Source organism: Cupressus sempervirens, chromosome 9, assembly GCF_028749045.1.
Source record: "Cupressus sempervirens isolate cs-2001-9-10 chromosome 9, ASM2874904v1, whole genome shotgun sequence".
In the NCBI taxonomy this organism is placed as follows: Eukaryota; Viridiplantae; Streptophyta; class Pinopsida; order Cupressales; family Cupressaceae; genus Cupressus; species Cupressus sempervirens.
Window position 1 is genome coordinate 168439835 of NC_143126.1, and position 14162 is coordinate 168453996.

A 14162-nucleotide genomic window follows, 5' to 3' on the forward strand; every position below is an offset into this window, starting at 1 on the left:
ATAAACACAATACAACGAAATTTTGAATCTTCCAAAGATTCACCTTGGCTTTACCGTGTTCGCATAGGTTTGAACCTTGTTTCCCCGAATAATTTCTGTGGTTCAAGTTTCCTGCACACTCAACTTAAAAGTCAATAATCCAATGGAATAATATAGAAATACATGCAAAGAAATGCACAATAATCCATTATCACATAATTCGCATTAACATATCTAATTAACTTTCATCTAATCATTTTCATAAAATATTCAAAACATTGAAATATCAAATATGTGTATCAATAGTTATTTTTCTTAACATAACCAATTATCATTCTAACTATTATCACAACTCTTTCTAACATAACAATGAAACTCTAAAGTCCTCTTTACTAAATCATGAAAACATATAAAATGAATCTTAGCATATATGTCTTAAGTGAAAATCACTAATGTGCAGACTAGTTAACTAGTATCCTTCCAAACCAACTACCCATAGTGTTATTTCTAACAATGTCCTTCCTTTTTTCTTTTCTTTTTATCTTGTTATGGGGTGTGTGTGTGTGTGTGTTTCCTAGGGTTAGTTCCTCAGGCCATTAGAATGTTTCCATAATTATATCATCATAATTTAAAACCATTCTATGAATGCAACCATATGTTTTTTTTGTCATTATATTCATTGCTATTTCTTACGAGAGTGAATGTTTGTTCATCTTTCCTAATTTTCTTATAGATCATACCTTGAATTCCTTGACCAAGTTCCCAGCTAGAACATATTGAGTCTTGTTTTCATGTGATCTTATCTATTCAACCTAATGTTATTGAACAGGTATTACACTTATAATAACCTAAATCTGCATTAGTCTCTAATAGGATCTCATAAATCATTATTAGTAACAAAATGTCATTCATAACCTAATTAACTCCTAATCACATTCATTTCATCAGATCTATAATAGGGTACTAGTATGGGTCTCATAGCTTCCAATGCCTCCGTAATTTTAATCCCTTTCCACAATCCCTATTCTCACTATCTATTGATTAACCTTCCCAAAACCTCTGCCATAATAATAAAGAGGAAAGGAGATAAGGGGTCACCTTGTCTAATACATTTTTCTTATTCAAAAAAACCTTGAGGGCTTCCATTTATGAGCACTGAAAAGCAGGGTATGAAAATGCAGCTTTCAACCCATTGCAACCATTCCTAACCAAAACCAAACCGCCTTAAAACACTCGATAAGAAACCTCTGTCTACTTCATCATAGGCATGTTTTATGTCAAATTTAACCATCATGTTTTTTGTTTTCAAAGTTCTAATGGTGTAGACTACTTCATGTGCCACAACGACGCCCTCAAAAATGGATCTTCCTTGTAAGAAGCCACTCTGTTCTTCTACGATGATTGAGCTTAATAACTATTTCAATCTATTGGCCATGACATCAGAGATGATCTTATATAATGTATTACATAAAGATATTGGTCTGAAGTCTTCAAAGGTCAATTGTGTGGCTTTTTTTGGCACTAAAGCTATAAAGGTGTTGTTGAAATCTTTAAGAATGAAACCCCCTTGTCTTGATTCCTCAACCACTTCCCATAATTCTTTTTGGAAGATAAACCCTAATATTTGAAAAAAACATTTCAGGGAACCCATCTAGGCCTGGTGCTTTGTCTCCCCCTAGACCTTTTAAAGCTTCATAAACTTCACACTCCCTAACTAGGTCCATTTATTTCCTGTTTTGAGACTCAGTAATCAAAGTCAAGATGACACTCAAGACCTCTTCCACCTCTTTCAAAGTTTTTTCTACCTGTTGGCGCTTTTGGGAGAAAAAACTTACTGCTTCTAAATTCATCCCTTCAATGTCTTGTATGAGAATCCCTTTTTTATTTTGAATTTCAAAAAATTTATTAGCTGCCCTCCTCATTTTGACCAAATTATGAAAAAATTGTGTGTTACTATCTCCCTCTTTTAACCATACTTCCCTTGATTTCTGCCTCCAAAAAGTTTCTTCTTTGGCAAGGCACTCATCTAGTTCCTTTCTCAGAAATTTCTCTTCCTTATAATCTTCTTCAAACATGCCATTTTCAATGACTCAAAGGCTTAAAGATTCTAATTTCTCCTCTAAGGCCAATTTCTTATCAAAAATATTACCAAAGTGTTCTCTATTCCAAATCTTCAGTTGGTCCTTAAGAAATTGTAGTCTTTTGGAAAAGATGAAAGCTTTGTTACATTTTCTTGCTGGAGCTTTATCCCACTAGTCAACGATCAAATCTGCAAAGCCTTTTGTTTTTAACCACATAGCTTAAAATTTGAAAGGGCATCTATCCGAAGTTTTTTTCATCTTGAATTCTCATAAAGATAGGGAAATGGTCAAATCCTTAAAATGGGGGATTTCTGTAAAACATGACCACTTTGCCTCTACCTACTTGCTTGCCACAAAAAATCTATCCAACTTTTCAGCTATATGCACAAAACCTTCTCTTATATTTGTCCATGTGAACTCACCTTTCTTGAAATGGATTTCCACTAGCCCACTATCGCTTACAAAATTACTGAAAATTGCCACCTCATTGTCTAAACCTTGTAGTTTATCAACAATGATCTACCATAAGGTCCTTTTCTGAGCATTCTTATTTGGACCATATATGTTTATCACTAAAAAGGAACAATGTAACTATTTAACATAAACTTTAACCCATTGCCAATTTGTGTCAACATGGATAACAATTATTTCTAGAAGATTAGATTTCCATAAAATAGCCATGCCTCCCGAAGCACCCTGAGCCCCTATTAACAAGCATTCCCATTTTCTGAATTTATTCTTAAACATTGCAAAATCCTCCTTAATTTTCGTTTCTTGTAACAGCACCATGTCTGGGTTCAATTGATCAAGACATCTTTTGATCAATCTTACCTTGTCAGGGGCATTGCAACCCCTAACATTCCATGATAGGGTTTTCATAGCTCCCGGGAAAAGGCTAAACCTTTTCTCGATCTTAAAATTTTCGATTGACTTGCTGCATTGCCTGCCAATTCAAGTTTTTTCTTGATTGATTTGGGCCTCTTTTCTTTTTACTCCCCACTTTTGGTTTTTGCATTTTAGAACTTGTTTGCTCTATAGATCTTTCATCCAAAATACATGGATGCTCCAATAAATCTAGATTCTTTAGGTTTTCCTCCCCCTCTAGCCCCCCTCTTGAGTTGAATCTTTTGCTTCCTTCACGCTACCGCTTTCCATTGTTTCCTCAAAAAAATCACAAAGATTTCTACTTGGTGAAACATCTATATCCTTATAAAAGTTGTTTTCCTCTTATTGCATTAGCAGTTCCTTTTGTGCTTGCATTAACAAGGGTGTCCCCATCACAGTGCCTAAAGTTTCTTTGAAGTATGCTTATGAATTTAACGTTGTACTCTTATCTATATGATTGCCCATAGAAAGGATTTTAGAGGAGTTAAACTAACCTTTTCTGGTATAGATGTTTCCTCCTCAAGGTCCAAGACTTCCTTTTGTAGATCGTTTCCCTCATTCTCTTGCCATAATTCCATAGGAGTTTCTTAACCACTTGGGTAGAGACCACATTATCCCCTTGCTCTCTCTCCTCCAAAGCCATAAAAACTTTCTCCATAGAAACTATTGTCCTTATTGTGTCTAAGTTCTCCTATTGCTTGTTGGGCTCTTGTAAGGGATTTTGTTCCTTTGACCTTTTCTCCATATCTCGCTGGCATTCCCTCAATTCTAGCTCATCCAATAGTTTGTTGACCTCTAGCCCCTTCCCTTTTAAAAGCTTCTTATTTTTCATCACCTCCTTCGAAATCGAGCTTTCCACCCCTTCCCATACTTCAATAGATTGTTGCCATACTCCTTTATCCGTGCATAAAGTAACAAAGTCAAGGATAGGATTTCCTTCCTTCAAATTGATTAGAACCCTTGGGTGTGTGGATGAATCCTTTAAGTTTAGAACTTCCTCTACTTTGATAAAAATTCCTATCATATTCCCAATCTATGCTAAAACCTCCTTTCCCCGCTATTCCACTAGCATATTATGAAGATTTATCCATATAGGAAAAACTTGCAGCGTTCCCTGGATCAGAGTTTGGCTCCCAAGCCTTTAGATAGATTCTTTGACCTTCTAAAAGGTAAGGGCCATTGTTTAAGATCTCTATTCATCTTTTTTACTAAGGGCTATCCCCATATAAAAACCATTTATTAGGGTTTTTAACCTAGAGTTCTTGCCCCATATTGCTTTATAGCCCAATCCGATCTTTGTTACAAAAGGCCATGGACCATGCCATTTGAAAAAGAAAGCTCTATCCTACAGCTCAACAATAGTTTCTTGCCATTTTGCACTATTGATTTGGATGGAAAACGTTACCTCATAAGTGATGTGAGCATCTGGTTGTTGGGTTGGATCTCTGATTGCCTCTACTTCTTTTTCCTTTGCCTATGGAAAATGCTTTGGTCTGTAAAACTTATGAGCTATTTTGGTGAAGTCAAACCTATTAAACTTTGTGTAGACTAGCTTTTTGGCCTTGTGCATATTTTCCCCATTTCCTCTCATTCCCCATTCTTGTCTGTAAAACCTTTGTGGTGGGATGAAATGATCACAACCTCGTGAAAAAGGGTAGGGATCATTGGTTTCTTATTTGTTCATTTCGATTAAAAGGCCAATGATTTCTACTATGCTACCCGTAAGTCCAACCTTCATGCATTCTAAAGTTTGAACGAGCATTTGCTAGTCCTCCATTCTTTCCCACCCATGTTGCAAGTGTTCATTGTTGCCCTCCCCTAAAACACTCTCCCTCTCACTCCATTGTGACATAACTTTTTATTATATTGTAAAATAATAAATCCAATATCAATCTATAAACTTCGATATAAAAAATGATATTATTTTCTTTTAATATCATAAACGAATAAAATAATAAAACTAACTATTATCAACCTATAATTTTATCGTGACTATGCATCCATCTAAACCTTATAAAAGAAAATTGTTTTGAAATAAATTAAAGTTCTACATGTTAAGATTCCCTTGTATGGCCTGTCAAAGGAGGACAAATAGGGCACAAGCCGACTATAAATAAGTACGAGATTAAAAAAAAAATTAAGTTCGAAAAAAATAAGATAATTTTGTTTATTTCAAATTACAATGGTCAATAGCTCATCAAAGTGATTACTTTTTATTCTTTTCACATACTTTTTATATATTTTAATAGCAATATTACTTAATTCTTTTTAAAACTAAATTTTTTTTATATATTATATGTCAAGATTTAGTTTAATTGTAATTTAAAATGATATCCGAAAAAAAATTATTAATTGAAATAAATTAAGTTCTACGTGTTAAGATTCTCTTGTATGGCTTGTCAAAAGAGGACAAATAGGGCATAAGCCGACTATAAATAAGTATGAGATAATAAAAAATAAGTTGAAGATAAAATAAGATAATTTTGTTTATTTCAAATTACAATGGTCAATAGCTCATCAAAGTGATTACTTTTTTTTTTTCACACACTTTTTATATATTTTAATAGCAATATTACTTAATTCTTTATAAAACTAAACTTTTTTTATATATTATATGTCAAGATTTAGTTTAATTGTATTTTAAAATGATAAATATTCTTTTAATATTTTTAATGATAAATTTAAGAAATGATTTCTAATTGACTAATACTTTTTATTTTGATATGTATAATGATACTCCCAATTTAACTTATGAAATATGTGCATGAAATTTCTAAAAATATGCATATGATAATACTTACAATTTAACTTATAAAATATTTGAGAACTTAAATTTCTAAGAATATATTAACTTTTAAAAGTAATTATTAACAATTAGAATATATTTTTCTCAATCATTAAATTAGGAAAAAAATAACTTAGTTTTGAATATCTAAACTATTATTTTTAATTATAAATTAAGCCAACATTTCTCTATTATTTTGTAATGATATGATATATGTTTTACCATAAATTTATTAAATGTTCAAGTACATAATATTATATATTATTATTTTATAAATTAATTAAACATTTTTACTATTAAATCTAAATATTCAAAAAAATTAATATATAATTTTTTTTAGATTATTAAGAATTGATATTAATATAAATTTAAAATTATATGAAGATTTATATTTCAATAATAATTTGGCCGGCGTTTAAATTTTATTTATGCATCTATAAAAAGAAAAATTGAAGAAATGATATCTAATATGATGACATTTTAGAATATGTCCTTTATTTTTAGTATAGTTAAAAATTATGAAACATTTTATAATAATTAGTTTTTAATCTAAATTTCTACTTGTTGACAAAACAAAATAAATTTAAAAAAATAATATATGACTTCAAATTCTTAAAAAATATATCCCTAATTTTTTAATACTTACTAATAAATTATTAAAACTTCACCAAATATATATTCTTTCTTTACAATATTTAAATTAAAAAATTGTTAAGAATTAATATTATTTTTTAAATGTCTCCTTCCACTGAATTAAAACAACCAAAATATTTATAACATACTAATTACTTTTATTAAGATTAATATTTATATACAAAAGCAGATAGGGGCAGGTGAGGACACCGTAGTGTCCGACTCCAATGCGAGTATAAGGCGATATCCGGGCAGACAGAGAATCGAGCACCGTAGCCGGAGCCCTAAATAACCCCTAATTTGCTAATGTTAAAGCATCCGTCCTAGACACTAAATTGTGACACTAATCAACCCCTAATATTGATCATGTTAGAACTCACTACTTACTACTGCTATATCGAGACCAAGGAAACACAACAGAAAGGCCTACAAGATCATTGAAGAATCCTACTCATAATGGCAAGAAATATGCAAGAATTCAAAGTTGGCCACAGTCGGCAATGACCACAGTCTTAGCGGTAGCACCGCCGCTGGATCCCACCTTCTCAATCTCGCGCACGACATCCATTCCTTCGACAACCTGACCAAACACAACATGTTTCCCATCCAGCCATGGAGTCTGAGCAGTACAGATGAAGAACTGTGAGCCATTGGTATTAGGCCCAGCGTTGGCCATGGATAGTACTCCAGGTCCAGTATGCTTCCTGGAGAAATTCTCGTCGGCAAATTTGCTCCCGTAGATGGATTCCCCGCCCGTACCGTCTCCGCGAGTGAAATCGCCGCCCTGGCACATGAACCCTGGAATCACCCTGTGGAATTTGGAACCCTTGAAGTGCAGGGGTTTGCCGGAGCGGCCGGTGCCTTTCTCGCCCGTACAAAGGGCTCGGAAATTCTCTGCCGTTTTCGGAGTGGTATCGGCGTACAACTCCATCACAATTCGACCGGCCGGTGTGCCCCCAATCTGCATGTCGAAGAACACCTTCGGATTTGCCATGTTCGCGAGAACCTGCGATCATAGCTACCATCAAACCCTAACTAGCGAGAACCCAAATGGAAGCTTTGCTTGCGCGATGACATTATTTGTGCGAAAACCTATGTATAGCATGCGACTATTCTGGAATCTTGTTCTAAAACATAACAAAGCGAACTGAATTATTCCTGTAAAACCCTGACTAAACCATCCAACAAATTCTAAAATCCTAATGAATCGTTTCTCTACAAAGCCTTAAAATAAAAGCTCTCCACTGCTTATAAAATATTCTGCCGGGACATAGTTACGTATATTTACTGCATACAACAAATTGAGTGTAATACAATCTTTACCTCCAAAAGGCGGAGTCTTTGTACTTATTGTCGCAAATCAGCTAATCAAATTCGTTGCACAACAACTTGTATATCAACTTTACATCGAAAATGTAGTCTTCGTACTAATGGTCACAGATCACTAGATAAACAGCTTATTTTTACCGGATAATCCAAAATGCCTTTAAACTTAAAATAGAGAAACTTAAAATAGAGACTAATAGACGCAGATGACGAAGTATAACAGCTTTATTTTAATCGAGACACTAAATGGAACACCATTAAATTGACCGAATAATCCAGAGAGCCTTAAATTAAGGATTGTTTACACAAATTAACACAGATCACAAAAAATAAAACCTTTATCTTAGTCGACATTCCTAGAATCTCCTTTATCTTAGTCGACATTCCTAGAATCTTTAAATCAAATACAATTAACTTTTTCCTACGTTCTCTCCAACGAAAAACGAAAAGGAAATTAAATTGGTAAGAGCTCCTGAAGTCAAAAATGTCCTACGCCGCCGCCTGTACAACTAAGAATAAAACAATGCCAGAAACCTAGAGCGCCTACATTAAAATCCTGCAAGGAACGAAACTACGCCAAAATCCAAAATAATCACTGCAGATTCCAGAATAGCAAGATACAGGAACAAATGCATCGTTTTACACAAAACCCTAGGCAAAATCGAAAATAAAATACGGCATCCATCAAAAATACATTACGTATTTCGCCAACACTACGTCGAATATCCAAATTCTTGTGAAAAACAACACAAAACACTGCACTGGAAAACAGAATAAACAGAACAGAACAAATCTAGCCTTTTCAGAAGCGCTGGAAATACGTGATAACAGGATTTAACTCTTAAAAAACAGTTCTTTAACGCAGAAATAGATATTAAACAAGAAATTACCTTAACAGAAGCACCTTTCTGCAACTTTCAGAAACGTTGAAAGCCAAACTGCCTTTAACCCAAAACAACTCCCAATAAACCGCTTACAAGAAAACACAAACCACCCTTGCTTTTAACCGTATGAGAAAGTTCTGGTCTACGTTTGTAGCACCATGAAGCCGCTGGCCAAGAATTTAAACACTCTCCTCGATCCCCAAAATCCGATCGCCACCGTCCAACCACCTTTCCCAGATCCGACGGCAGGCGTAATTTCTAAATTTTCGAATATCTGAAATAAATAACTTCCGTCCGATCGTGGACTAGGCCATCGGACGGTCGAAATATGCCGATTTAAGTTCCTCATGTTTATCGTGATTTCTAAAGATGAAAGGTCGGAGATTTAGAGCAGAAGCGTTTTGGGCCGTCCGATCATCAGCGTACTAATCGAGCGGTGCAGCATTACGTAAAAGAAAAACCCAGAAAGTGTAGTTTGTTTGTTACTTCACTTCCGACCGGCACGTGTCCTGCGACCTGACCCTATGATGAGATGCATAGAATAGGCTTCGCCGGTGGGGTTTTCAAACTTATCCACTCGAGATCGATGTGTCACGCTCCTGACATATCTACTCCCACTATAGTTTGACCGTGTTATTTGTTTGCTTAATTTGTGGAGAAATATTTCTTGGGGTAAGGTTTTATGGAGGAGCTTTCTAGAACATTTTAGTGAGTTCTACCTATAGATATTATTTAGGAAAACCTTTATGAATTTAGTGGAAAGAATTTTAAGGTTAATAATTGCATGAATTAGCAATAATACAATATGACTTAAATTCAAATTTTAAAAAAGAGGTGATATCATGAATACTATTTTTAATATTATGCTTTAAATATTTTGTTTAAATTATAACATATATTGTAATTTTTTTGTTTCAATATAGTGACTATGAAATGTATGTTTATATTGTATGTTATTAATATTTTAACATTGTTGTTGTAAAGGGACAACCTTCTAAATTGGTTGTTTATTGGTTGAAAATAGCTAGAATGTGTGATGTCAAATATGTGAAACCTTGATAGAAATAATCTCATTTAGTTTTGTGGTGTTATGTGAATGCATTGTTTATTGTGCAAGTGAAAAAATAATTGAAGTCCCACAAATTTAAATCTTTGTAGTCCTAGAGTAGGAAATAGTTTATCACAATCGTCTTACACAAAAATCCATGTCATCATTTTTATGGCAGGGAATTTAATGTGTTAATGGACAACTTCAATTGCACATGTATGAAGTGGAAGGATACTGTGACGACTGAGGTGGTCGGTACCTATTCTGAGAGGAATTAATTCCTCCAACTACCAGATGTGGCATCCAACATGCATGTTGCCATCAAATGTGATTAGTAAGATGTAGTAAATTTTTTGTTAATGTGTTATACGATGATTATTTCCTAGTAGCGAGCAGGTGCACATTTATCATGAGAGAAGAATTAAACATGTAAAGTTTTTTTGACGACTCAAACTTAATGCAAAATAGATCTTCAAATTGTTGTAAGCAATCTTTGCAACTCTATTTTTAAGTCATGTTTTTTCTTTAATTTTTTTAACTATCTTAGAACATGCCAATATATTAGACCAACTAGGATATTTTAATGCTAAAAACTCTCTTTAAATGACTATTTTCATTGTTTCTTGTAAGTAAAGGAAAGAGAGTTTGTGCAATTAAATCTTATTCAAAGATTTTGTAATTATGAGCTATGCCATGAATTTAATATGACCACCATCTCTACATACAACGCTTGAAATGGCCATTAAAAACCATCAAGACAAATTGATGAAGGGGCAAAATTTCTCTACTAATGTGGTCTTAAACTTGGATTTATATTTTCAGTCATATTATAAAAGCTCATTCGTAATCAGGCTTGAAACTACATTTCCAAATGTGTGCTACACGCCATATTATATGATTTCATTGCAATGTTTACGGACACAGTAATCCCTTTTGTAAAAACAATGTACTTTATTCAAATATGGGTTTGACTATATGCAAGTATTTGTGTTGAATCCTAGATGAATTGTTGTAGTGATTATTTGATGTTTGTCTTATTTGGTACTTTGTACCTCCCTTGTGGTGGTGTAGATTTTTTACAAAAATATTCTAAAATTACTAAAATGGGTGGAGATTTTTCAATTTGGGTTGAATTTTTGAAAGCTTAGGAATCAAATTCATAGTTTTGGCTATAATGTAGATTCACTGTAGATTCATTTTCTAGCCTTAAAAACTTTGAATAAATAACACAAAATAAGCAAGATGAAAATGGTGATTACCATTTCATAGCTTGAAGAAATCATTGGCTTCAAGATTGTTGTTTTGATTAAATTTAAAAGTAGTCAGATGCAAAATATAAATGAAATGGAAAGATCCTTTTTCCAAACAATATGACTTAAGAGAAGCACCATCTATGGTCATATATGGGGATATCTACAATAAAGCCAATATCGACATCAGCCTAGGTTTAAAATGTAAAATAAGAAGATATTATACATGTGCAAATGATTAAAGAGCTCCGAGAGATTAGAGATGTGGTCCCAATCATTGTCATCACTAAAAAGATAATCTCTAATGCTCAAGGCGATCATTTTATGGTGTACATCGAGAATCTCAAATGAAAATGCAAAATCCTACATTAGAACATGCATGAGTAGATTAAGTTATTAAAGATGTTAATAAAGCAATAGTAAATCTCATACTAGAGTTTGGTAACATTGATTACTAAGTTAGGAAAAATTATAGCTTCAAAGATGCTACAACAAATGAGCCCAAAGTCACATTTCAGATTAACATTGATTTTTTTCTGGATTGAAATCCTTCGATGAAGAAAATCATAATAAATTGGCTAGGATTGTTCTCTCTCTAATATAGTGTGTCAATCATGTGATAACCTTCACCATTAAAAAGGACTCGTCGTATCTAATCAAGATTTGTGGGGATTGAGGATGAGTAGTTTTTTCGATGAAGTGTGAGAAGGAGATCTAGTCCATTTTGAAAGCTCTTCAAGATTATAAAGCTAGACAAGCACAACAAGGAGATGCTAGTCTAAACCAGACTGAGATGTAAGCTTAATATCAATACTCTTTTATCTTATTACTTTTACTCAATTGTTTTCTAAGGACCTTGTTAATGTTATTTTGAATAATTCTTCAAAAAAATAGTTTCGAGAAATTGCAACGAGTTGATTTTTATTTTCATTATACTTTCTAGTATTAGTGTGAGACACAATCAAATTGGAAGATCAGTGAAATTTTGGCTATGTTCTTAAAAAATCTGTCTTTCTGCATTGAATTGAATGTTACTTGTATTCTATTCTAAGCATGTGAGCTTGAACACCTAAATGACATGTTCTTTGAAATGTTTTTTTTGCATAAATAGTTTTTATTATCTTGAAATTTGAACAAATTATTTTACTCATACTTGTCTATTCTTGTCTTAGTATGTTGATTTTCATGTTGATAAGTAGAAGTGGATTATCTCTATAAGTCTATGAATGTCTTGTGAGCCTGAAAGTTAGAGTTTTGAAAATATTATTTTATTATAGCTTTTGTTCCACATTCATGCATGACAATTTGTGATTTGTATATGCTTTTAATAATTTCTAGTTATAATTATGCCCCAACTAAGCTTTCAAAAGAAATAAAAAACAATCATATGAGGGAGTTATAACTTTAAAATTCATAGGAAAACACTAGCACAATAGCCATTCTTCCAATTTACAGCCATAGATTTGAACCAATTTTGGGGCCAATGAATTATTACAATCATTCAAATGCAAAATATGTTCACTTACAAATTTCTTGAGACAAAAAAATATTCCTATGAGATGACATACCAAACTAAAAATAAGACTTTCAATATTTTTTGAATACATAATTTATACTATTTTAATGTACAACTCAAGTTTAACATGTTTATACATCAAATTTAATATAAATCTTAAACAATTTCATTGCTAAAAGAAAGAACTATGATGATATCACAACTAACAATTGCTAATATCAGTAACATAACTGATGATCTACATAAACTAAACCTATCTTTGCATGACGATATTTTTAATTGAAACACAAGTTAATGATTGTATATATATTTTTACCAAAAATCAAATCAATCTATTGTAACAACACATAAGAAAGAAAGTTTGAACAAATACACAAGGGATAGATATAGTAGTTATTGTCAGTGATGAACAATGTGCTGGAAATGCAAGGAGTAACTAAGTGGGGAGGGGTTAATTCTAAGTCCCTTAGATGTCAATACAAACTTCTCACTTAATAAATCAAATCTTTGCTCTGCTCACTTAGAACTAGATATCCACTGTAACTCGGCTAACAAATAAGTCTTAAGATATTAATGTGTATTAACCTTTAATAACTTAGTTGTAGAAATATAAAGCATCAAGAAATTAACATGAACACATGAGACACCAAGATTTAACATGGAAACCCAATTTGGGAAAACCACCAATGCAACTAGTTACAACTTTTCACTCTTCTAAAGTGAGCCATGTTAGGATCCAACCCTATTAAAGGTTATAAAACACACAGTTAAGTGTGACCCTATTAGAGGATTTGAATCACCCTGTTAGGAGTGGCCTTGTTAGAGGTCTTCAGACACTTCAATCTAGAAATGCTACCTTGTTAAAGGATTTACAAAATGACTGTTAAGCCAACTCTGTTAAGAGATTTCTTCATAGCTACAATTATTAAAGAGTAATAATGAGTGACCTGATTGTTGAAGCAACTAACTTTACAGATTCAAATCATTGTTTTGGTTTATCCTCTTCATTCTTCCTAATCAGAATATTATCTATAGCTCAGTCTTCTAACTCAAATGCTTTATTCTTAATCAGATGTCCTTCTCATTTCACTTATTTCACATTGTTCCTGATTGCTTGATTCAATCCAAAACTTGACCTTTCATATATATGATATTCAATGTCAAGTCGGCTTGAATACCCTTCCATACAAACATTTAACATCTATTCAGATGGCTTGCATTAACCAATTAATTAATAAAAGTAATCTACTAACAATCGACTAACACTGGACTAATCACTTGGCTAATACAAAACTTCCTTCGATGACTAACCAAATTCGGTTAACACTAAATACTCTTTATTGACTGACCAAACTCGGTTAACACTAACTTTTCTTCATCGACTGACCAAACTCAGTTAACACCGACTTCTTCTTGGCTGATATTGGAATCTCCTTTAGTTCTCAATTGAGCTCACTTAACACTATGCTTACTTACAACTTGACATTTGTGTAACATGAATGATAGTATACAATTGAATAATTGTTTTCAATAATCTCCCTCTTTAGCATTAATGGCAACACAACATGTCATTATGCAAAAAAAAATTAGAGCAACAAAATGATTTATAAGCTTTTATAATATCCTTAGTTTGATTATGATTCTTCATCCATGAGAACTCCTTCTGAGATTCTCCCTCTGTCATCTATCTTCAAACTTTGTTTTATCAATCTCTCCCTCTTGCTCTTATACAAATATTTCCTTCTTATTTTTTTCTTTGACATAACATTAATCTC

General features: G+C 32.7%; 1 protein-coding gene across 1 annotated transcript; it reads right to left on the minus strand.

Moving 5' to 3' along the window:
- Nucleotides 1–6498: 6498 nt before the first annotated feature.
- LOC149538036 (peptidyl-prolyl cis-trans isomerase-like) lies at nt 6499–8725 on the minus strand. Its single transcript, XM_089799429.1, has 2 exons — nt 8580–8725; nt 6499–7369 (listed from the first exon to the last, which is right to left on the minus strand). The coding sequence occupies exon 2, from the start codon at nt 7355–7357 to the stop codon at nt 6842–6844; it is 516 nt and encodes a 171-aa protein (XP_089655555.1). The 5' UTR covers nt 7358–7369; nt 8580–8725; the 3' UTR covers nt 6499–6841.
- Between the last annotated feature and the right edge of the window lie 5437 nt (nt 8726–14162).

Coding starts and splice junctions, on each gene's coding strand:
- LOC149538036 (XM_089799429.1), bottom strand. CDS start 7,357: ATGGCAAATCCGAAGGTGTTCTTCGACATGCAGATTGGGGGCACACCG.